This window comes from Lineus longissimus, chromosome 1 (assembly GCF_910592395.1).
Source record: "Lineus longissimus chromosome 1, tnLinLong1.2, whole genome shotgun sequence".
Taxonomy (NCBI): domain Eukaryota; kingdom Metazoa; phylum Nemertea; class Pilidiophora; order Heteronemertea; family Lineidae; genus Lineus; species Lineus longissimus.
The window spans coordinates 23,964,975-23,986,732 of NC_088308.1; the positions used below are offsets into that span (position 1 = coordinate 23,964,975).

Below are 21,758 nucleotides of genomic sequence, written 5' to 3' on the forward strand. Positions count from 1 at the left end.
GATTATATCGGCAACATGCACCTCATGTGTCATTTAGATAAACATTGGATATATACCACATGCGAGTAAGTGCTTGTAGCTCAAAGCACTTAATATTTGGAAATTTTAACTCATTCAAAAATTTTGTTTGGATGCGATACCTAAAGGAGCCATTTAAAGGGGTCAATCATTTCAATATACATCGAAATGCATTCTTTGTTAAACTTCAATTTTGTATTGCTCATTCATGTAAAGAAGTTTTGAATTTTACAAGAATTTGAGATATATTCAATAAATTCCATCTATTTTCAAAAAGTTCTCATTATGGTCATAGGCTGTTACCCAATTAAACTTCAAATATCCTTTCTTTAAAAGTTATTTGATATGTTTATCATCAAGTATGTCTATATTAAATGAATGTCCTCTTCCTTGCCTCCACCAGTAGGTGAGGTAAAACCAGTAGAGTGGACTTACCGCTAAGGCCTCTTCGAATCCTAAAATCCCTCACACCGAATCTATAATGTTCCGATCTTGACCTTACTGAATGATGAATCCCATTGCTGATCACGGCAGCATATCATCTCACATAGAGTACAAACATGCCCAATCAATCGCACCAAAATAGCTCACCCGTCTCGACATCTATACCGATTCCCACTCAGAAGACAAAAGTTTGAGCTCTACCAGACAACGTCCTATCCTATCCTGCGAAATCTTGGTTGTCACTCTATCTCGTTTCTACGATGCAACAAGGGATGTCACTATGTCAGATTCCCGATATCACGAGTCGCATGCAACCTGTAGCTGAATGCTACTGACTATCGCTAGGGTGCTATTGGTTTTCTTGCTGTGCGGGTAGCGTGTTCAGTGGTGTAACAGTCAGGAGTCGTGCAACAGTTTTCTGTTCATCAGAGAGAGAGGTTTGTCTTGCAGGCCAACTGTCTGTCCCTGGGAATAATTTCTACTACTTTACAAACATTTCTTTGTCTCTTTTGATCGCTTATGTCATCTTTGATTTGGTTCAATCAAATGCTACTGACATCCATCAGATTTCGTGCTGTTTTGACAGGCTATCTTCCTTTAAATAAAGTTTGATCATCTTGATAATAATATGCTTGTAACATTTTGGCATTGACAATAATGAACTCATTTGTTGTGTTCGATACAAGACTCCTTCCATTTTTCCATATTAATTTTTTTACAAATCGCAGGCAGATATGGGATCCTCACTTAGATCTTCATTTCTTTCCTCAACTTGCGAATAAATGTGCTCATCTTTTGTTCTGGTTCGATAATCCAATGTGTTTTGTGCATACATTTATCATCATCAGTGTATCATAGTTATAAAGCTAGACTAATTGAAATTCCAATATTTTAATCACTCTATATCATTATTACTCATAATGTCATCTGATGCCCCATCCTGGTACATGATCATGATGACCCCGCCCCCTGATCAGACCCAGTCATCGCTTCTATTGCAGACTTGATTAGGTGGTTGATGTTCATATGCACTGGGAGGGGCTTCTTGGTCAGTTTCGAAGTAAAACCTGTTTCCATGCCTAAAACGGCCACCGAACCGAACAGATCAGTGGCAGATTAGGGTTGATGGCAAATAGCAAAAATCGAACAGTTCTCTTCACTTCGTCGAATTAAATGACCGAATTAGATACATAACAGTTGGATAGATGTTACGAATTGTACACTCCCTCCCTCAGTGGAAGAGGAACTCTGATGCCCAGGCCACTACAGTTCAGCCAAAATATCAGTGAAGCAGTTACTTATTTAACTAGATCACCCCTTGCTTCCACCATCATCAAACTAGATGCCATGTTGAAGTGGTTCATATTACTTCTGCCCTCGAAGGAATCCATTCCAGGCCACATGGTGGTCATTCAGACTGGACTTGACACCCCTATAACTAAAGTTTTGGCTCTCCAGATGCATAACATAACCATTATCGACCAATTTCTTGAAAAGTTACACCACTTCTTCAGAATTTAATAACTGTGTCTGAACTCTTCTTAAATGGCTATCAATGTCCTGGAAACTGTTTTTGCTATGTTGTGGATGACATTTTGATTATCTGTTGATATATATCTTACATCAAGTGTGTCGTTCCTGTAGGTTTGTGGTCAGTTTCAAGATGTGTGCCCCCTGAATGATATTTGCATCCTCTGTTCAGCAAATACTTCAATGGTCGTTGTGAGGTTTCATATTACATTTTGGTAGGAGTGCTTTCTTAGTGTTGCCATCTCTATCACATGGTAAGTTTTGCACCACGTTGTTTGGCCATCAGCGTTTCCGACTCGATCCTTCCCAAGAAACCCCCAACATATTGGTAATTTTGGAAAAGTAAAAGTTCATTTCAGGCAGAGTTATGACCATCAAGTCAATCCAACTTTAAGAAGTTATTTCTATCACTCTTCGTCATGTTTACTTATCGTGCCATCTGAATGGTATTTTATGACAATCCGTTGACGTATGATTAACATGAAGGTATTCGTTGTTCAAACTCTAATCTGTCAACTCATTTATTGTCTCAGAAAACGATGGCCAGCAGCCTATCGTTATTGAGAGATATTTCTAACTGACGGCATTTGAAATCTGCAACTAGTGAGGAAATTGTTAAACTCTCACCGTCAATATTAGCAACAAGTTTTCGAATCTCAAGAATGGAAACTTACACAACATGTCTCGTGAAGAGCCTTCCAAGGAGCTGTATATTGCCTTTGACGTAGAAACCATTCCACTCTGAAAAGCACTGACATCTGTGTACATCTGCTGTACAGAGTGCACACAGACTTTGGTATAGTCGTAACTTAAACACTTCAGCCTTATATACATCGAGTGCTCATTTATGTCCATAATTTTTTACACAACGGATCATCACTGAAGGAGGCATTATTGGAATTTCTTCGTAGAAAACACACTCTCTGGCTTGCTTCATTTCATCCCGTGTATTTGTCCAAAGAGATTTCACAGTGAATTTTACTCCCATCATGGCTGTTTTCTAATTTCTGATCGGCAATATCAGAAATATTGAGACTCTTCATGGAAACACTTATAAACTTGGTAGATCATTGTTTCTTTGATAGTATTTTATTAGTCACAGTTACTCTACCAAATGTGAAAAACAATTAGTGTCATGTCTAATGCTTGCTCCTTCTGCCAGCAATATCTGGTTATTAAAATAACAAGATATAGATGCCATTGCCAACAATCTGCGGGTTCAGCTGACGAAGGTTACTAGATTTCATTTTTCCATTCCAAAGAGCTTCATCTTGTCCAACCTTGAGGAATAGATTCTGGCGACTTTGGTCAGGTTCGTGATTCACACTGAAATTGCTCTGTGTTTTCCCCTTAAACAAATTGAACATCTCGTGTTCCCGAGCTCCTCGTTCGAATCTTCGCTGGAGATTTTGATGTCATCAGGATATCAGCACGGTGGTATCCGACTTCGAATGTTTGGAAAGACGTTCTGACCAATGACTCATTGGAGGGAGACGTCCAAACGTGAGGAACTTCTTACTCTTGATGATCTGATGCATTTTAGCTTTGTTGTATTATCTCGTATTCAGTTACTGGTAATTTTCCTTATCCCTCCTCTAAACGTGATGGTAATCTGGTAATGAAATATTTCATTAACCATTTCACTGTTTTGTGGACCTGAACTGTTTGAAAATGCCAGTTACATTGCTGCTACTACTGCTATAAGATCACACCAACCTTTTGAAATTGTGATTGTCCTTTCATTGCTGATGAAAGCTGAGATTCCATTGTTAGAACAATAAAACTGATCTCAAATATCTTATTCAGTGTAATTTTGAATTGTTTGAACTGAAATAAAGATTAAGAAACATACACCTCAACATGACTCACTTACCACAATCTATCGTTGTCAATGAAGAGTAAAATTTCTCTAAATAATACTGCCAACGTCAGCAACAGGAGAGCGAAAATATGAATTGATGTGGAAGATGTGTCAAAAGGTTACAAAGATATGAAAAATGCCACCGGATTCATTGGCAGCAACAAGAATGCTTTCATTGATGTTGGTGCAAGAAACCAAACGTGGATTCCAGTTTCCTTTCACAAGGTAAACGTGCACCATACTCCCACAGCAGTTATTGGCAACTAAAGCGCTCTGCTTCAGTTCCCCTTGCGCGAGTTTCTTTCCGTAAGTGAATCACTGCGTCAACTTAGTCACACAGGTGTAACATGACGCCATCTTGAGATCATGGTAAGATGTTCGCCAAAACTTTTAAAGTGACGGTAAGACTCCAGGATCATTTTGGAGTTTCGTTTGTAACTGTCCTGCCATATTGAATATATATCTAAGAACCATGTGGCTGAGGCAATTTTACAAGAACTCAGCCCTCAGGCCTTGGTCAATCAGCAAAATGATCTTGATAATTCTTGTAAGTATGATTTTGTTTTCAGTTCAATGATATATGTATGCTTGCCATTGCAATAAAAAAATGGATTAAAGCGAACAGTGTGATAGGAAACGTGACTATCATTCTACAACTGCATTAGGACATGATTGGGGATGCATCTGGCTAGGCCTTCTTGATGATGATCCTAGAGGGTTAATTAGTGAGCTACTGGAGACTGACCTGTCATTGCTTGTTGCTTCTGATGGCTCTCGATCTTCAAGGGTTTAGTCGATCAGAAAAAAAACCTCATTTGTGCTTTTTCCTTTGGGATGTGCACACCATGATAGTCCTCGGAGGGATACTAGAGTTTCTGGTGTCACTCTGACTCACGCAACAGCACTGGATCAGCCCGACTCCTCCTCATGTTTCCAGTGCTTTGAAATTCACGTACACACACAGGTGCCAGCTGTGAAAAACTGCTCGGGACATCTTCAAAACAGGTTAACGTACTGAATGAATATTCTTAGGTCTTTAGTTTTGAATTCCTTACTTCATCGAAAAGAAAATTGTCAAGCCTGAAGGGTAAGCAATACGTATTTTACAGTTTATTGAAGACATTGACATTATGTGCATAGCGCTGCATGTTTCTGGCTCAGATTTGGTTACCCAGGAAAGATCAAGATAGAAGGGCACCAATAGAAGAAGTAGCATAGATGTTGGATGGCTTTGTCAGTTTCGGGCGTGAAAGTGGCGGGCAGTATTTAGTATTTCTAGTGACTCATACAGAAGCAGTGGCGAGTCGTGACTTCTCAAGTTTCGCTGATTTACCGGGCCTTGCACTGCTTCTTCTGGATGGAAATCTACACGTGTGCAAGACACGCATTCTTTACCATTTCTTGACTTCAGTGAACTTGGTATACCGACCAATGTTATAGTCATTCAATTCACTTGGCAACTTTGACTGAAAATTGTTAATAGTGACTTGGACGCCTAACCTGAGAGTGTTGAAGTGGAACATTCGTCTAGATATTTCAACCTGTTCCATGCGGATGCATTGATGAAAGCACCATAAATTGTTACATGCGGATGAAAATTACCATAACTTGTTACATGCGGATGAAAGTGCCATAACTTATTCATGATGAGCACGCTGAATTCAAGGGAGAAGTGCCGCAAAAGTGGCCAACTAAACCGTTTGCCGATAATTCAGTTTGAATAAGTTTTAGACAGTACACAAACACTGACAGGTGATACAATAGAGTTTCTAATATGAATGTGATGTTCCAGTAGGTGTAACGGTTCATTTTGAGATAGGATTTCCAAATATTTTAAAAAGCAATACTTTTATCACCACATTAATTGTAAATGTGTCAGATTATAAAAGGCGTATGTATACTATAGTCATATTGAATTTTGAAATGTTGTTTGAGTTGGTCCGCTGATGTTAAGTCAGTTATCAATATTAACGAAAGGTTGCATGCTTCTATGAATTGATATGTGTAGGTGTAGGTATGTATATAGTAACACATTGACCCCTAATTTCCTCAGGATGCTGCATCAGGAAGCTTTGCAAACACAATATTTTCGTGAAGATATGTCACTTTATGATAGCCATGGAAGTTTTGTGATGAAAATCTTCTTGAGAGAAACCTTTTATATCCTGGTAATCCTTGCAGTACTTCAGCTAATGAGAAGAGCTCTCATTTAGCCTAAGTATGCGACCAGTAAGCGTTCTCTGTTTTCATATCTTAACAATGCAAACTCATCATGTCATCATATTGCTGATGAAGACATTTTATACCATATGATTTCTTAATGCAAAGATTACTGTGACATTGTTGGTCATCTTTACTTACTTACAGACCTTATTGTCTGTCGTATTAGGCAACTTTGTAGCTGCTTTTAAAGATTGTGAGTCTTTTATCCTCGTTTTGATGACTGAAGATCAGCATCTGTTTGTTAAAAGTCATATTTTCATGAAAAAGTCAGTTACTGTCAGGGTAAAGAATCCTTCTTTATGTGCTATTTCACGCAAGTTTCTTTAGAAATCCTTTTAGGTTTTGCGAACGATTACCTGAAAACAAAAAAGGTGTAGCCACGTGACACCAAATTACCTTGATTCAATATAAAGGCAGTATTTTTTTTAATTAGAATGACCAGAACTGTTTTGAGAGGAAACTTCAGGAAGGTAGCTTAATGAATAGTGGGATCTCAATGAGTAAAATCAACAGTTGATGTTAGAGAGCCCCTGAGGGAGTGGCGTGACTCGATAATGTACCAGAGCTGATGGCCCAAAGATGATCTGTAAGATAACTGATGTGTTTTCCTTCGACATGCAACCTCTGGGACAAAGGTTCGAGGCATAATTAACTCTGGATTCCACATCGCATGTTGAGGAAACGCCTATTGTTCTTTCTGATGGTTGGGTTATGTTGATTGTCATCAATTGAACTTTCGATTGACAATATATCTTACTTTGTTTTCTTTAGGTGAAAATCGCAAAATGCTCACTAAGATTTCATGGCTTACGGTAGTCTGGTTGCTATCTTTTACAGATGTCTTCTGCATTGTCTTTTCAGCTTGCGAAGAAAGTGGTATCACACGTCTTGTCTACACAAGTACTTACAATGTTGTCTTCGGCGGCCAAGAGATTAGAAATGGCGACGAATCCTTACCATATTTACCACTTGATCAAGTAAGTAAGAAAAAAAGCCATTTTGGGAAAGCCTCAATTTTGGACTATTTTAGCACTTGCCCGTGGGGTTATTATTTCGATCAGCAAAGTTTTAATGAAGACACAACTCACTTAATGGTACTATTAAGAATTTAATTAACTCTGTTCACACTCCATGTGCAGATAAGATGGATGATGGGAATAAATCTCACTGATGTTGAAGGTCCTTGAGAAGTTGTGATCGATTCATGGACTTGTTGCAAATCTTGTAAAACTGGTTCAGTTCTAGATTCATACAACAATTTGGAGCGTCATCATAAATGTAAATGCTATTTATCCACATCTCATATCTTTACAGCCTAATGTCAGTTATAGATGCATAAATTGCTAAATTTAGCCAACATATTTCAAAAAGCTATGATTTTAAATTATTGAAAATGGGCAATAATCCAGTTGTGGAAATTAGACCTCACTGACTAGTGTGACGCCATCAATTAGACAATTGAATCACGATTAAATGTCAAGCCAAGGTCATGCCATCCTTCAATGTATATATATTATAAATTTGTACAATATCTCTGTAATGGAGACAATCAGTCTCAAATTTTTAGTTTAAAATTCATAACATCATCTGGTTAGTATCTGTATGACAGGATTCTGAAATATGAAAGACCTGCAGTTTGATAATAAATTGATGAACTTAAGAATCCCTCCAGGGGATATCCCTTTCATATGGATGGTATATTCCTCTGGTACATGAAGCCATGACTTTCTTGCATAGGGTGACGGAATTCTTTAACATGTTTAATACAGTAAGAGATGATTTAGCCCCTCCCATTTACACTCCTGATGGAAAATGACGAATAACTTCCGAAATAAAATAGGATGAATGGCTGAAGCCATGAGTCCAAGGCTAAACTTCACAAATTCAGTCGTATTTGTTCAGCAACCCCTCATTATCTCCCATCATTACCCCCTCGAGAATTTCACGGCGCCAACATAAAAAGTTGAGAGCTGCAAGTTCTGTTTTCATTGTTTATTGATACATAAGCATGACTTTTGCTTTGAGAAGTGTGCAGCGTTCGCTCTTGTTGATTGCCTGTATCACTGCAGTTTCTCTTTGGCACCAAGTGTTTTCTATGGTTTCGGTGATTCTTTCGAGGAAAGTGCAAACCACTTGCAATGTGCCTTTCCTCAAACTTGACAGTGAATGGTCATCCAGTAAGCTATGAGGAAGGGATAACCCCCATATTACACACTTTCGATGAAGTCATAAAATCTCACTAACTAGAATCTTCTGAATTAGTCTTTGGCCACAAATCTTGAAATATCATTCAAAGTGTCAAAATCACTGTGGTCAGTGATTTTAAAGGTTCATTGAATTGATTGAATGTTGGACACAATGATCCAGCATATCTAAAACCTGTTTGTCAGAATGTATCCTACGGCCAATGGCCTTCTCTGGCCAGCCCAACCCATACGATCGCATAGTCTAAAGTAATCACTTCAATTAAAATGATAAGAACTTTATTGCAACCCGATTTAGGAATGTCAGGCAATTCGAAGTCAGAATGAACTTCCCTTTAGGATGACCCATGAATCCTGCCACCGCATGTCCAGAACTAAGCACTTTAATTAAAAAGATAACAACATCTCTGTGACCCTAGTAAGCAGGGGTCAGAGCGTTATCAGAAAATGATGCATCCTCTGAACAATTTTGAGAAATCGAATACGCATAGTTTATTCCAGAGAAGTGAAAAATTATAGGATAATGTGAAAAAAAATGTGTATGACACACTTAGGAACACAGCTGGAACTTGGTATCTGACCATTAGTCATTTATAATAAAACAAAGAGAAAATAAATTTGAACTATAAAACTTTTTTTCAATTCAATTAAAGTGGTCGATTCATCATTCCTACCCCGATAATCAAGATAGATTGAGTCTCATGAATTTACGACGCCCCTTATGTATGATATGGATGAGGTAAAATGTTATAGCAAAAAATATAAAATTATTAATAAATGACTTTTCTTTTTAGAACTGAGTCAAGAAAGGCCTAATTTTCTTCATTGTTGTGGGTCAAGCAAAAGTGCAAAAACATTGATATATGTGCTTCTTTGATAAACCCAAAAGTCGCTTTCAATTGCATACATATAATGGAAATATGTAAAAATTGCATCAATACAAATTATGTTCAAGTGTGAATCATCTTGCCATTATTCATTTCTTTGCATACTGGCAGTATTTCAACTTATCATTATGATTCTTTAGTTTGCTATCGTTGGCTGCATGCAGTTGCAAAAAGCAAAAGTAATCCAAAGTTTGGAAACATGTGATGAAATGTATTTAGCCATACAAATTAATCCCAGCTCTTTTCTTCAGTATGGCGTACAATGCTGGTCTGGAATCCTTGTCACTTTCTCCACTTGTTGACATCTTGGTTTAAGATTGCTAAGAGACTGTTTTTGTAAGTCGTTCTACCAGTGTCCGCAAATTGGCAAGGGAAATTGTTTCATTTCCTGAATTTCTGACACACCCAATACTGCAGGAAAGAATGAGGATGGGGATTGATATCAAATTCTTTTTTATGAGGGTTTGTGAAGAGATTATGAAATTTAACCTGGCTCCCTTGTTCCTAATCTGATTGTAATTTTCACTTAAAGGATTGACATACCTTTTCCCCTATATATAATTATTGAAGTGTCGTTATCCTATTGGGAGTTTACAATAGTCATCGTCATCAGTAATATTGAGTATTTAATCCCCACATTTCGACATCTCACACCCAATACAACAGCCACTTAATCTAAGGTCAGATATCAGAAATAGCAGCTCTGGCATTTGTTCTAATGATAATTAATTGTTTAATTTCCTCTTGGGATATCAAGAGCTCCCAATTGGGTAATTGACGTGGTGTCACCTTGTCTGAGGATCGGATACTGTGGGGCTTTTTGAAATATTTGTCTGACAAATCCTTGTATTTCTCGTGTCCATTGGGTGGTCAGTGCGAGATTTTTTGCTGGATGAGTTGTCTAATTTCATTTAGGTAATTAGTAAATTATCCTTGGGGACAATTAGCGAGGACAATAAATGATGAATCGGGTGACACCCAGTCTCGTAGTGATGGTTGATGTAAAATACGCAGTATACACGTCTTCGATATCCACGAGGGAAAGAATTTTTGTGGGATAGGGAAATTATTTCCAACTGGGACGAGTTTTTACAAGTGGACTTGGCGCCATCTTGTTGGAATGTCAGCTAGTATTACTGAAGTTATCAATTGCGTTGGAGTTGGGCTTGATGGCGCTGCGGCCAGTCAAAAATCTATCCACGCCACCTTGACCATGGCCGGTCATACACTGCTGTTATGGCTGATGCAGACCAAGGCTGTTTCCTGACATGGTTGTATATACATGAAGAGTAAAGGCAGAGTTTCAAAAAATGTGCAATGCCACTTAATAAAAGCGTGCCAGTGTCCTTACGTGAAGAACTGGGGACCAACCCAAAGGGTGTCTTCTGTGGGTTACATGGTGGATGTTAGGAGAGCTGCAGCTAATGTATAAAATGACAAAAGAATGGGAGAAGGTAAAAAAGTTATTTTACCATATTCATACCTACTTAGTTTTTGAAGCTAATTAATGTGGATGATTCATATAAACTGTAATCTCTCCCGTGCATTGGCTGATTAGTCATATTGATTATGGAATCCCCCTCTCATTATGCTGATCAGGGCAATTGCATTCAGAGTTACATTATCTCATAGCAACAAGTAAACATCTTGAAAAAGGTATTGCTTTTTCACTAAATTTTTTTTTACAGCAATTTTAAGTATTTCTTTGCAGCCAATGTGTTTATTTGCCCTCAACTTCTTCATCATAATTTTGTTGATAGCCATTTTGGTGGTGTTCTTCCAATATAGGAATTTTCCATTTTTTTATCATTCTAGCACCCTGACCATTACTCCCGAACAAAGGCGATTGCAGAGATGGCTATTATGGCAGCCAATGGTTCCCAAGTTGAAGGGGGAGGGAAACTGGCAACATGCGCTCTCAGGCTGGCTGGGGTTTACGGTCCAGCAGAACAGAGACATCTTCCTAGAATTGTTGTAAGTAAACCTCTATTGCAGGTCAGGCCAGATATGACAAATTCCCTTTTTACATCTGGCCAACATGCTTTATACCATTGGCTCTTTGGAAATTCAATATACATATAATTGGAGTTAAGTATCTAAGGTTTGGTCGATGACAATCCTGGAATATCAGTAAAAACCTGTGCAGTTACATGTAAGAACTCAAAACGATAGACATATTAGTAACCTACAATTTGCTTCAAGGATAATACAAGGAGCTACATAAAGTTTTGAGGCAATAACTACATATTTGAAACATCTTTGTCTTTCCAGTCCTATCTTGAGCGTGGTCTGATGGCATTCAGTTATGGTTCAGACCCTATCACCGACTATCTCCACATTGACAACCTAGTTCAGGTTGAGATACTTGCAGGGGAGGCACTCAGTGAGAAGAAAGACAGAGTTGCCGTAAGTTATGGAAAAACAATGAAAGTGTGTTGTAGTTTAGGAGATTGGTAGTCCTTCAAAATGTTTTTTTGCAACTTGCCAAATGACAGCTCTCTCGCCAGTCAAGAGAAACGCTGGCTGCTGCGTCTGAAGATCATCAATATTCACTCTGCCACCTTTCAGCACTACTGAGAACTGAACAATTAATTGCGGAAGCTCTACTGGAGGAAATCTTCAGGAAGAATGAAGTCAGATAAATAAAGTTATTCAAAATCACTTGCTTATTTTTCCAGGCTGGCCAGACATACTTCATATCCGACAACAAGCCAATCAACACATTTGAATTCTTCAGACCTCTTGTGCAAGGGCTAGGCTTCAGTGGACCATATATCAATCTACCTCTCAAGTTGATTTACTTTATAGGTGTGTATGAGCAGATTGAAAGAGCCTGGTGATATTCAGGCATTTCTGAATGTTTGTTAGAGCTGAGATAACGTAGCGATACTGCCCCTTTGCCTAATGCCAATGTTTTGAGTGACTATGGGTCCTTGGGTTGCCATCAAATGTAGTTGGTTAGCAGGACTTCTGAGTTTTCAATGGGGGGGGGGGGGGGGGTGAAGACCCTCATGAAGAATAACAGAATCAGACAAAAGATACAAGTCCTAACTTTAATCCATTACTACATGTAACTAGTATGTTATTTAACAAGAGAAAAGTATCAAGTCACTGCCAGTAGACGGCAAAACTTAGCCTACAACCAGAAGTTTTAGCTTCTCTTCCTTTCTTTCAGCTATCATTACAGAGTTCTTACATTCCATTATTGGTCGAGTCTACAATTTTCAACCTCTCCTGACCAAGACTGAGGTAAGAACAGTCGGTTAGGTTGGCAGCTGATCACCCGCGGTCTCCGGCGAGGTCCCTTCACCCCGTAGGCCTACATCAGCTGCAGCAGGTGAACTGTCTTAGACTTCAACATCCCTTGGCCTTGGCTGTGATGGGTCTACATCCTCCACACCATTACCACCAGTAGTCTTCCCTCCACCAATACGTGCCTGGAACTTATTATTCGTGTGTCTCAGGCCTGGCAAATCACACGTATGAACGTACAGCGGGACTGCAACTGGTTTCGTTTGGTTCTATATTCGCTGTACACACACATGCATTGATACACGTACACCTCAGGCTCGTGCGATCATGGAATGTTGGAGTTTTTACCGTCACTTCAATCATCAATTGTTCGTTTCCAATTGTTTCTTAAGTTCTTTTTTCCGTTTCCCGTAGATCTTTAATCCTTTAACTACGCTCTGCTACCACAATGCTCATTAAGAAAGATAAGAAACGTATATTTTTATCATAAATAGGCTTTTATTTCGTCAGCTTCTTCTTTCAAAAATAGCGTCGTTGCCGTCCCCCAAATCCGGCTGGGCCGTGAGGTGGCCGAAGACAAACTAACTTTTCTCCCCAACACTCTGCTCATGGACACGATGAAGTCTGGTGCTGTAGGTCTGGACCCCCACAGTTCAGTGGTACTGCCTTAGATGCACTTGGGCACTTAATCCACTTGGGTGATTCTGCTCTTTAGACTTTCTTTTCATTGTTTGACACAAATACAGACATCTGGGGCAAAATGTGATAAAACTTGTATCTTCCTATGTCAGATGTATCAAAGTATTGATGAAATATATTCTGGGCTTTAGACCAGAACCTTATGTACTTGGTTCCAGGGGTTCTGGTTTGATAGTGACAATGTCTTCCACATCCTGGGTTGAATGTGACAATGTCTTTCAGATCCTAATCTCTCATTATCCCGTTCTTCACAGGTGTACAAGACCGGTGTGACCCATTACTTCAGTATTGAGAAAGCTGCCCGGGATCTAGGCTACTGTCCCACGGTACAGAACAGATTGGACGAGGTCATACAACATTTCAAAAGTCTAGGGCATGGCAAGAAGGAGACAAAGGAACAGTCGTTTATCATGCGTTATCTGGTCAATATCATCATAGCTTTTATATTTGCTTCGATTATTCTGTCTTTTCTACCTGTGACAAATTGATGTTTACTGTACGATTAGATTCTTTTGACATTCGTATTCTGGGAGTGGGGGGGGGGGGGATGTGGCGTGGTACCAACTGAACACATGAAGACAACATGTAATCTTTAGTGTTATCCACTCAGTACTTCTGTCTTTTAGTTTATCAATCTGTCATAGTTGTGGTCAAAGGAAGACAAATGAATCCCCTCAAATGAACCAGGACTATCATTGAAATGTATATTTAGGAATCTGTTCCTTTGTATGACGATATTTGTACAATCATGTTTCTACCGGTAATATTTATTTAATGAAATAAATACTTCTGATGAATTACTCCTCTCTCTCTGTCTTATTGCTTGTTATGGGATGGCTATAGTAACCAGCTTGTGGTTTGTGTAGTTCTCACAAGATAGCAGTGCTATCTCGAAGTGAGGAGACATTGCTGAAGACAAACTGATTGTCACAACCAAAGGACAAACAGGATAAAGCCCTTGCTTGTGCATATTTATTCCGGACTTCCAAGCCAGAGACCATACATGTGTATGCCAGGCCCAATACATTGACAAAAGGATCAGTCACAATGTCAATGGAATAAAAGGCACACATTGTCTTTTCACAACTGTTGCCAAGCTTCAAACTTGTGAGCTTTGGGCTGACCAAGGCGAGATGGTCAAACCAGGCAGTTTCATTTGTCCACAATTACCTGGGTCTGACCAATAAATATGGCTAGGTAGTCCAAGCAAAACGGTTATTTGTCCGAGTGCCCTGGACTTCTGTTTTATCATGTTACAACCAAGCATTACATCTCAACCAACACAACTTGGGATAGTGATCCGTATCCCCCAGGCCTCTCCATATCAAGGAGTGTAGAAACCAAATACTGCATTAGAAATGGTCTCAATCAATCCTTCAAAATGCCTTGTTGTCGAAGCACTGTTGGTTGTGACAAAGAGCAAACACCACCTCTGTCTTCGTTCTGACTGCTGGAGGAAAAATGAGAACATGCATATGCAAAACCCATGTCTAACTATAGAGTTGAAAACAGCAACTTAGAAAATTTGATGTGTTTAATATGACTATGCGTTAAATAATGACATTTTATATAAGAATGTTATATTTACTGCAAAACGATGATTATAGGGATATCTTGATCAGCAGTTCGGGAAAATGGCACTTTCTACAAATAATAACGATTCGTGCTAAGTGCACAGTTATCCTTTTCAACTTGCTGCTCTGCTAGTTGTCAGGTCAGAGTTCTAAGTTTCCTTGCATGACATTAGATAGACTTAAAAAGTGAACGTGCAACACTTTAACGGGGCGAAGATGTCCCTATGTGACGACGGAGATAATATCACAGTCTGGACCAGTGTCAGCCTGCGACCAGTCCCTCTCTTTAGGTATGATTCAAGCACACCTTCCAAAAGCTTTTCGCATTAGAGTCATTGAACCCAGATCACCAAGTCGGGCGTCATCCCCTTGTCCTCGATAACATGGTTCTCCTCCTTATCTGCTATCACCGAAGCAAGGGAACGTACATTCGGTTACTTTGGCGTTTAGAAGCACTTCCTGTGGACAATTGATGGACCAGATTCATCATATTCCTGCTTGCTGATCCACATCTGTTGGAAGGTCGACAGAGATGCAAGGATGGAGCCACCGATCCATACAGAGTATTTCCTCTCTGGTGGAGCAATGATCTTGATCTTCATTGTGCTTGGGGCAAGGGCTGTGATTTCCTTCTGCATACGGTCGGCAATACCTGGGTACATGGTGGTGCCACCAGACATGACGGTGTTGGCGTACAAGTCCTTCCTGATGTCAACGTCGCACTTCATTATGCTGTTGAATGTGGTCTCGTGGATACCAGCAGACTCCATACCCAAGAAGGCCGGTTGGAAAAGGGCTTCTGGGCACCTAAACCTCTCATTACCAATAGTGATGACTTGTCCGTCTGGCAACTCGTAGCTCTTCTCCAGGGAGCTGGATGAAGCAGCGGTGGCCATCTCCTGCTCGAAGTCAAGGGCGACGTAGCACAACTTCTCCTTGATGTCACGCACAATCTCTCTCTCAGCAGTGGTGGTGAATGAGTAACCACGCTCGGTCAAGATCTTCATGAGGTAATCAGTGAGATCACGGCCAGCCAAGTCGAGACGGAGAATGGCGTGTGGAAGAGCGTATCCTTCATAGATTGGAACGTTGTGGCAGACACCATCACCGATGTCGAGGACGATACCAGTGGTGCGACCGGAGGCGTAAAGAGACAGGACAGCCTGAATGGCGACGTACATTGCGGGGCTGTTGAAGGTTTCGAACATGATCTGTGTCATCTTTTCCCTGTTGGCCTTGGGGTTGAGGGGAGCTTCAGACAGAAGTACTGGGTGCTCCTCAGGGGCAACACGGAGCTCGTTGTAGAAGGTGTGATGCCAGATCTTCTCCATATCGTCCCAGTTTGTGACGATACCGTGCTCAATGGGGTACTTCAGGGTGAGGATACCTCTCTTGCTCTGGGCCTCATCTCCGACGTATGCGTCTTTCTGTCCCATACCAACCATAACACCCTGGAAAGACGAAGATGTGACATTCATCAGTATTGCGTGAATCAAAACCTAATTCAGATCAGAGACGGCCAGGAAACAGAGACGACAAATATTGGGGGTTGATCGATGGTCTCTAATGCAACTCCGGCGAGCTGTTTGAAATATTTCATTGGGAAAGTCATCATTCGTTAGTGCTCACCTTCCTTAAAAAAAGAAAATTTTAATGCCATAAATAAATGCAACTGTTCCACCCTGTCCAGGCGGTGATATACCGGCTGGCTTGTAAGGTACTGGGGCTTTAAATTCGTCTCTAGTATTGAAGGTGATAGAGTTTACCTTTGGTAGATGTTACCTGCTTGTGAACTATAAACGTCTACCGTCTATGATTTATAAATAGTGCACTGGCTAAGTAGCATCTGTTCATAAAAACACCTGGACCGTCCCAAGGTAGGTAAGCATTCCTCATCCATGAGTTTACGGTAGCCAAGGCGACCGCCGACAGATGCAGCACCATATTTGGTGATCAAACTGGGAATGCTGGTGGACCAGCAGACAAAGAAGACTTGCCAAATCGGTGATGAGCTTTTTGTCTTGGACTTAATTATGTTCAAGTGTGAATCATCTTGCCATTATTCATTTCTTTGCATACTGGCAGTATTTCAACTTATCATTATGATTCTTTAGTTTGCTATCGTTGGCTGCATGCAGTTGCAAAAAGCAAAAGTAATCCAAAGTTTGGAAACATGTGATGAAATGTATTTAGCCATACAAATTAATCCCAGCTCTTTTCTTCAGTATGGCGTACAATGCTGGTCTGGAATCCTTGTCACTTTCTCCACTTGTTGACATCTTGGTTTAAGATTGCTAAGAGACTGTTTTTGTAAGTCGTTCTACCAGTGTCCGCAAATTGGCAAGGGAAATTGTTTCATTTCCTGAATTTCTGACACACCCAATACTGCAGGAAAGAATGAGGATGGGGATTGATATCAAATTCTTTTTTATGAGGGTTTGTGAAGAGATTATGAAATTTAACCTGGCTCCCTTGTTCCTAATCTGATTGTAATTTTCACTTAAAGGATTGACATACCTTTTCCCCTATATATAATTATTGAAGTGTCGTTATCCTATTGGGAGTTTACAATAGTCATCGTCATCAGTAATATTGAGTATTTAATCCCCACATTTCGACATCTCACACCCAATACAACAGCCACTTAATCTAAGGTCAGATATCAGAAATAGCAGCTCTGGCATTTGTTCTAATGATAATTAATTGTTTAATTTCCTCTTGGGATATCAAGAGCTCCCAATTGGGTAATTGACGTGGTGTCACCTTGTCTGAGGATCGGATACTGTGGGGCTTTTTGAAATATTTGTCTGACAAATCCTTGTATTTCTCGTGTCCATTGGGTGGTCAGTGCGAGATTTTTTGCTGGATGAGTTGTCTAATTTCATTTAGGTAATTAGTAAATTATCCTTGGGGACAATTAGCGAGGACAATAAATGATGAATCGGGTGACACCCAGTCTCGTAGTGATGGTTGATGTAAAATACGCAGTATACACGTCTTCGATATCCACGAGGGAAAGAATTTTTGTGGGATAGGGAAATTATTTCCAACTGGGACGAGTTTTTACAAGTGGACTTGGCGCCATCTTGTTGGAATGTCAGCTAGTATTACTGAAGTTATCAATTGCGTTGGAGTTGGGCTTGATGGCGCTGCGGCCAGTCAAAAATCTATCCACGCCACCTTGACCATGGCCGGTCATACACTGCTGTTATGGCTGATGCAGACCAAGGCTGTTTCCTGACATGGTTGTATATACATGAAGAGTAAAGGCAGAGTTTCAAAAAATGTGCAATGCCACTTAATAAAAGCGTGCCAGTGTCCTTACGTGAAGAACTGGGGACCAACCCAAAGGGTGTCTTCTGTGGGTTACATGGTGGATGTTAGGAGAGCTGCAGCTAATGTATAAAATGACAAAAGAATGGGAGAAGGTAAAAAAGTTATTTTACCATATTCATACCTACTTAGTTTTTGAAGCTAATTAATGTGGATGATTCATATAAACTGTAATCTCTCCCGTGCATTGGCTGATTAGTCATATTGATTATGGAATCCCCCTCTCATTATGCTGATCAGGGCAATTGCATTCAGAGTTACATTATCTCATAGCAACAAGTAAACATCTTGAAAAAGGTATTGCTTTTTCACTAAATTTTTTTTTACAGCAATTTTAAGTATTTCTTTGCAGCCAATGTGTTTATTTGCCCTCAACTTCTTCATCATAATTTTGTTGATAGCCATTTTGGTGGTGTTCTTCCAATATAGGAATTTTCCATTTTTTTATCATTCTAGCACCCTGACCATTACTCCCGAACAAAGGCGATTGCAGAGATGGCTATTATGGCAGCCAATGGTTCCCAAGTTGAAGGGGGAGGGAAACTGGCAACATGCGCTCTCAGGCTGGCTGGGGTTTACGGTCCAGCAGAACAGAGACATCTTCCTAGAATTGTTGTAAGTAAACCTCTATTGCAGGTCAGGCCAGATATGACAAATTCCCTTTTTACATCTGGCCAACATGCTTTATACCATTGGCTCTTTGGAAATTCAATATACATATAATTGGAGTTAAGTATCTAAGGTTTGGTCGATGACAATCCTGGAATATCAGTAAAAACCTGTGCAGTTACATGTAAGAACTCAAAACGATAGACATATTAGTAACCTACAATTTGCTTCAAGGATAATACAAGGAGCTACATAAAGTTTTGAGGCAATAACTACATATTTGAAACATCTTTGTCTTTCCAGTCCTATCTTGAGCGTGGTCTGATGGCATTCAGTTATGGTTCAGACCCTATCACCGACTATCTCCACATTGACAACCTAGTTCAGGTTGAGATACTTGCAGGGGAGGCACTCAGTGAGAAGAAAGACAGAGTTGCCGTAAGTTATGGAAAAACAATGAAAGTGTGTTGTAGTTTAGGAGATTGGTAGTCCTTCAAAATGTTTTTTTGCAACTTGCCAAATGACAGCTCTCTCGCCAGTCAAGAGAAACGCTGGCTGCTGCGTCTGAAGATCATCAATATTCACTCTGCCACCTTTCAGCACTACTGAGAACTGAACAATTAATTGCGGAAGCTCTACTGGAGGAAATCTTCAGGAAGAATGAAGTCAGATAAATAAAGTTATTCAAAATCACTTGCTTATTTTTCCAGGCTGGCCAGACATACTTCATATCCGACAACAAGCCAATCAACACATTTGAATTCTTCAGACCTCTTGTGCAAGGGCTAGGCTTCAGTGGACCATATATCAATCTACCTCTCAAGTTGATTTACTTTATAGGTGTGTATGAGCAGATTGAAAGAGCCTGGTGATATTCAGGCATTTCTGAATGTTTGTTAGAGCTGAGATAACGTAGCGATACTGCCCCTTTGCCTAATGCCAATGTTTTGAGTGACTATGGGTCCTTGGGTTGCCATCAAATGTAGTTGGTTAGCAGGACTTCTGAGTTTTCAATGGGGGGGGGGGGGGGGGTGAAGACCCTCATGAAGAATAACAGAATCAGACAAAAGATACAAGTCCTAACTTTAATCCATTACTACATGTAACTAGTATGTTATTTAACAAGAGAAAAGTATCAAGTCACTGCCAGTAGACGGCAAAACTTAGCCTACAACCAGAAGTTTTAGCTTCTCTTCCTTTCTTTCAGCTATCATTACAGAGTTCTTACATTCCATTATTGGTCGAGTCTACAATTTTCAACCTCTCCTGACCAAGACTGAGGTAAGAACAGTCGGTTAGGTTGGCAGCTGATCACCCGCGGTCTCCGGCGAGGTCCCTTCACCCCGTAGGCCTACATCAGCTGCAGCAGGTGAACTGTCTTAGACTTCAACATCCCTTGGCCTTGGCTGTGATGGGTCTACATCCTCCACACCATTACCACCAGTAGTCTTCCCTCCACCAATACGTGCCTGGAACTTATTATTCGTGTGTCTCAGGCCTGGCAAATCACACGTATGAACGTACAGCGGGACTGCAACTGGTTTCGTTTGGTTCTATATTCGCTGTACACACACATGCATTGATACACGTACACCTCAGGCTCGTGCGATCATGGAATGTTGGAGTTTTTACCGTCACTTCAATCATCAATTGTTCGTTTCCAATTGTTTCTTAAGTTCTTTTTTCCGTTTCCCGTAGATCTTTAATCCTTTAACTACGCTCTGCTACCACAATGCTCATTAAGAAAGATAAGAAACGTATATTTTTATCATAAATAGGCTTTTATTTCGTCAGCTTCTTCTTTCAAAAATAGCGTCGTTGCCGTCCCCCAAATCCGGCTGGGCCGTGAGGTGGCCGAAGACAAACTAACTTTTCTCCCCAACACTCTGCTCATGGACACGATGAAGTCTGGTGCTGTAGGTCTGGACCCCCACAGTTCAGTGGTACTGCCTTAGATGCACTTGGGCACTTAATCCACTTGGGTGATTCTGCTCTTTAGACTTTCTTTTCATTGTTTGACACAAATACAGACATCTGGGGCAAAATGTGATAAAACTTGTATCTTCCTATGTCAGATGTATCAAAGTATTGATGAAATATATTCTGGGCTTTAGACCAGAACCTTATGTACTTGGTTCCAGGGGTTCTGGTTTGATAGTGACAATGTCTTCCACATCCTGGGTTGAATGTGACAATGTCTTTCAGATCCTAATCTCTCATTATCCCGTTCTTCACAGGTGTACAAGACCGGTGTGACCCATTACTTCAGTATTGAGAAAGCTGCCCGGGATCTAGGCTACTGTCCCACGGTACAGAACAGATTGGACGAGGTCATACAACATTTCAAAAGTCTAGGGCATGGCAAGAAGGAGACAAAGGAACAGTCGTTTATCATGCGTTATCTGGTCAATATCATCATAGCTTTTATATTTGCTTCGATTATTCTGTCTTTTCTACCTGTGACAAATTGATGTTTACTGTACGATTAGATTCTTTTGACATTCGTATTCTGGGAGTGGGGGGGGGGGGGGGGGATGTGGCATGGTACCAACTGAACACATGAAGACAACATGTAATCTTTAGTGTTATCCACTCAGTACTTCTGTCTTTTAGTTTATCAATCTGTCATAGTTGTGGTCAAAGGAAGACAAATGAATCCCCTCAAATGAACCAGGACTATCATTGAAATGTATATTTAGGAATCTGTTCCTTTGTATGACGATATTTGTACAATCATGTTTCTACCGGTAATATTTATTTAATGAAATAAATACTTCTGATGAATTACTCCTCTCTCTCTGTCTTATTGCTTGTTATGGGATGGCTATAGTAACCAGCTTGTGGTTTGTGTAGTTCTCACAAGATAGCAGTGCTATCTCGAAGTGAGGAGACATTGCTGAAGACAAACTGATTGTCACAACCAAAGGACAAACAGGATAAAGCCCTTGCTTGTGCATATTTATTCCGGACTTCCAAGCCAGAGACCATACATGTGTATGCCAGGCCCAATACATTGACAAAAGGATCAGTCACAATGTCAATGGAATAAAAGGCACACATTGTCTTTTCACAACTGTTGCCAAGCTTCAAACTTGTGAGCTTTGGGCTGACCAAGGCGAGATGG

The 21,758-nt window shown here is 40.1% G+C and overlaps 4 protein-coding genes across 7 annotated transcripts in view; 2 read left to right on the forward strand and 2 right to left on the reverse strand.

Annotated features, from left to right (window-relative positions):
* The window catches only part of LOC135493250 (netrin receptor UNC5C-like), a 271,616-nt gene extending 270,833 nt beyond the window's left edge, over positions 1-783 (reverse strand). For 2 of the 4 annotated variants that reach the window (XM_064780434.1, XM_064780390.1), the window contains exon 1: positions 454-780. The gene's annotated coding sequence lies outside the window, so the exon portion shown is untranslated. Of the gene's footprint in view, positions 1-453 lie in introns of all 4 variants that reach the window. The other 2 variants (XM_064780445.1, XM_064780457.1) reach the window with 2 other exon arrangements.
* Positions 1-13,873, forward strand: part of LOC135493285 (short-chain dehydrogenase/reductase family 42E member 1-like) — a 90,343-nt gene extending 76,470 nt beyond the window's left edge. The window contains exons 5-10 of the mRNA XM_064780494.1: positions 6,938-7,053; positions 10,983-11,141; positions 11,439-11,573; positions 11,846-11,975; positions 12,343-12,416; positions 13,373-13,873. Of these exons, the coding sequence (XP_064636564.1) occupies positions 6,938-7,053; positions 10,983-11,141; positions 11,439-11,573; positions 11,846-11,975; positions 12,343-12,416; positions 13,373-13,606 (848 nt within the window). The 3' untranslated portion in view covers positions 13,607-13,873. The remainder of the gene's footprint in view (positions 1-6,937; positions 7,054-10,982; positions 11,142-11,438; positions 11,574-11,845; positions 11,976-12,342; positions 12,417-13,372) is intronic.
* A 751-nt stretch (positions 13,874-14,624) lies between these two features.
* Positions 14,625-16,143, reverse strand: LOC135493287 (actin, cytoplasmic 2-like). Its single transcript, XM_064780509.1, has one exon. The coding sequence runs from the start codon at positions 16,135-16,137 to the stop codon at positions 15,139-15,141; it is 999 nt and encodes a 332-aa protein (XP_064636579.1). The 5' UTR covers positions 16,138-16,143; the 3' UTR covers positions 14,625-15,138.
* A 2,345-nt stretch (positions 16,144-18,488) lies between these two features.
* On the forward strand, positions 18,489-21,152 carry LOC135500189 (short-chain dehydrogenase/reductase family 42E member 1-like). Its single transcript, XM_064791484.1, has 5 exons — positions 18,489-18,640; positions 18,938-19,072; positions 19,345-19,474; positions 19,842-19,915; positions 20,872-21,152. The coding sequence occupies exons 1-5, from the start codon at positions 18,521-18,523 to the stop codon at positions 21,103-21,105; spliced, it is 693 nt and encodes a 230-aa protein (XP_064647554.1). The 5' UTR covers positions 18,489-18,520; the 3' UTR covers positions 21,106-21,152.
* The last annotated feature ends 606 nt before the right edge of the window (positions 21,153-21,758 follow it).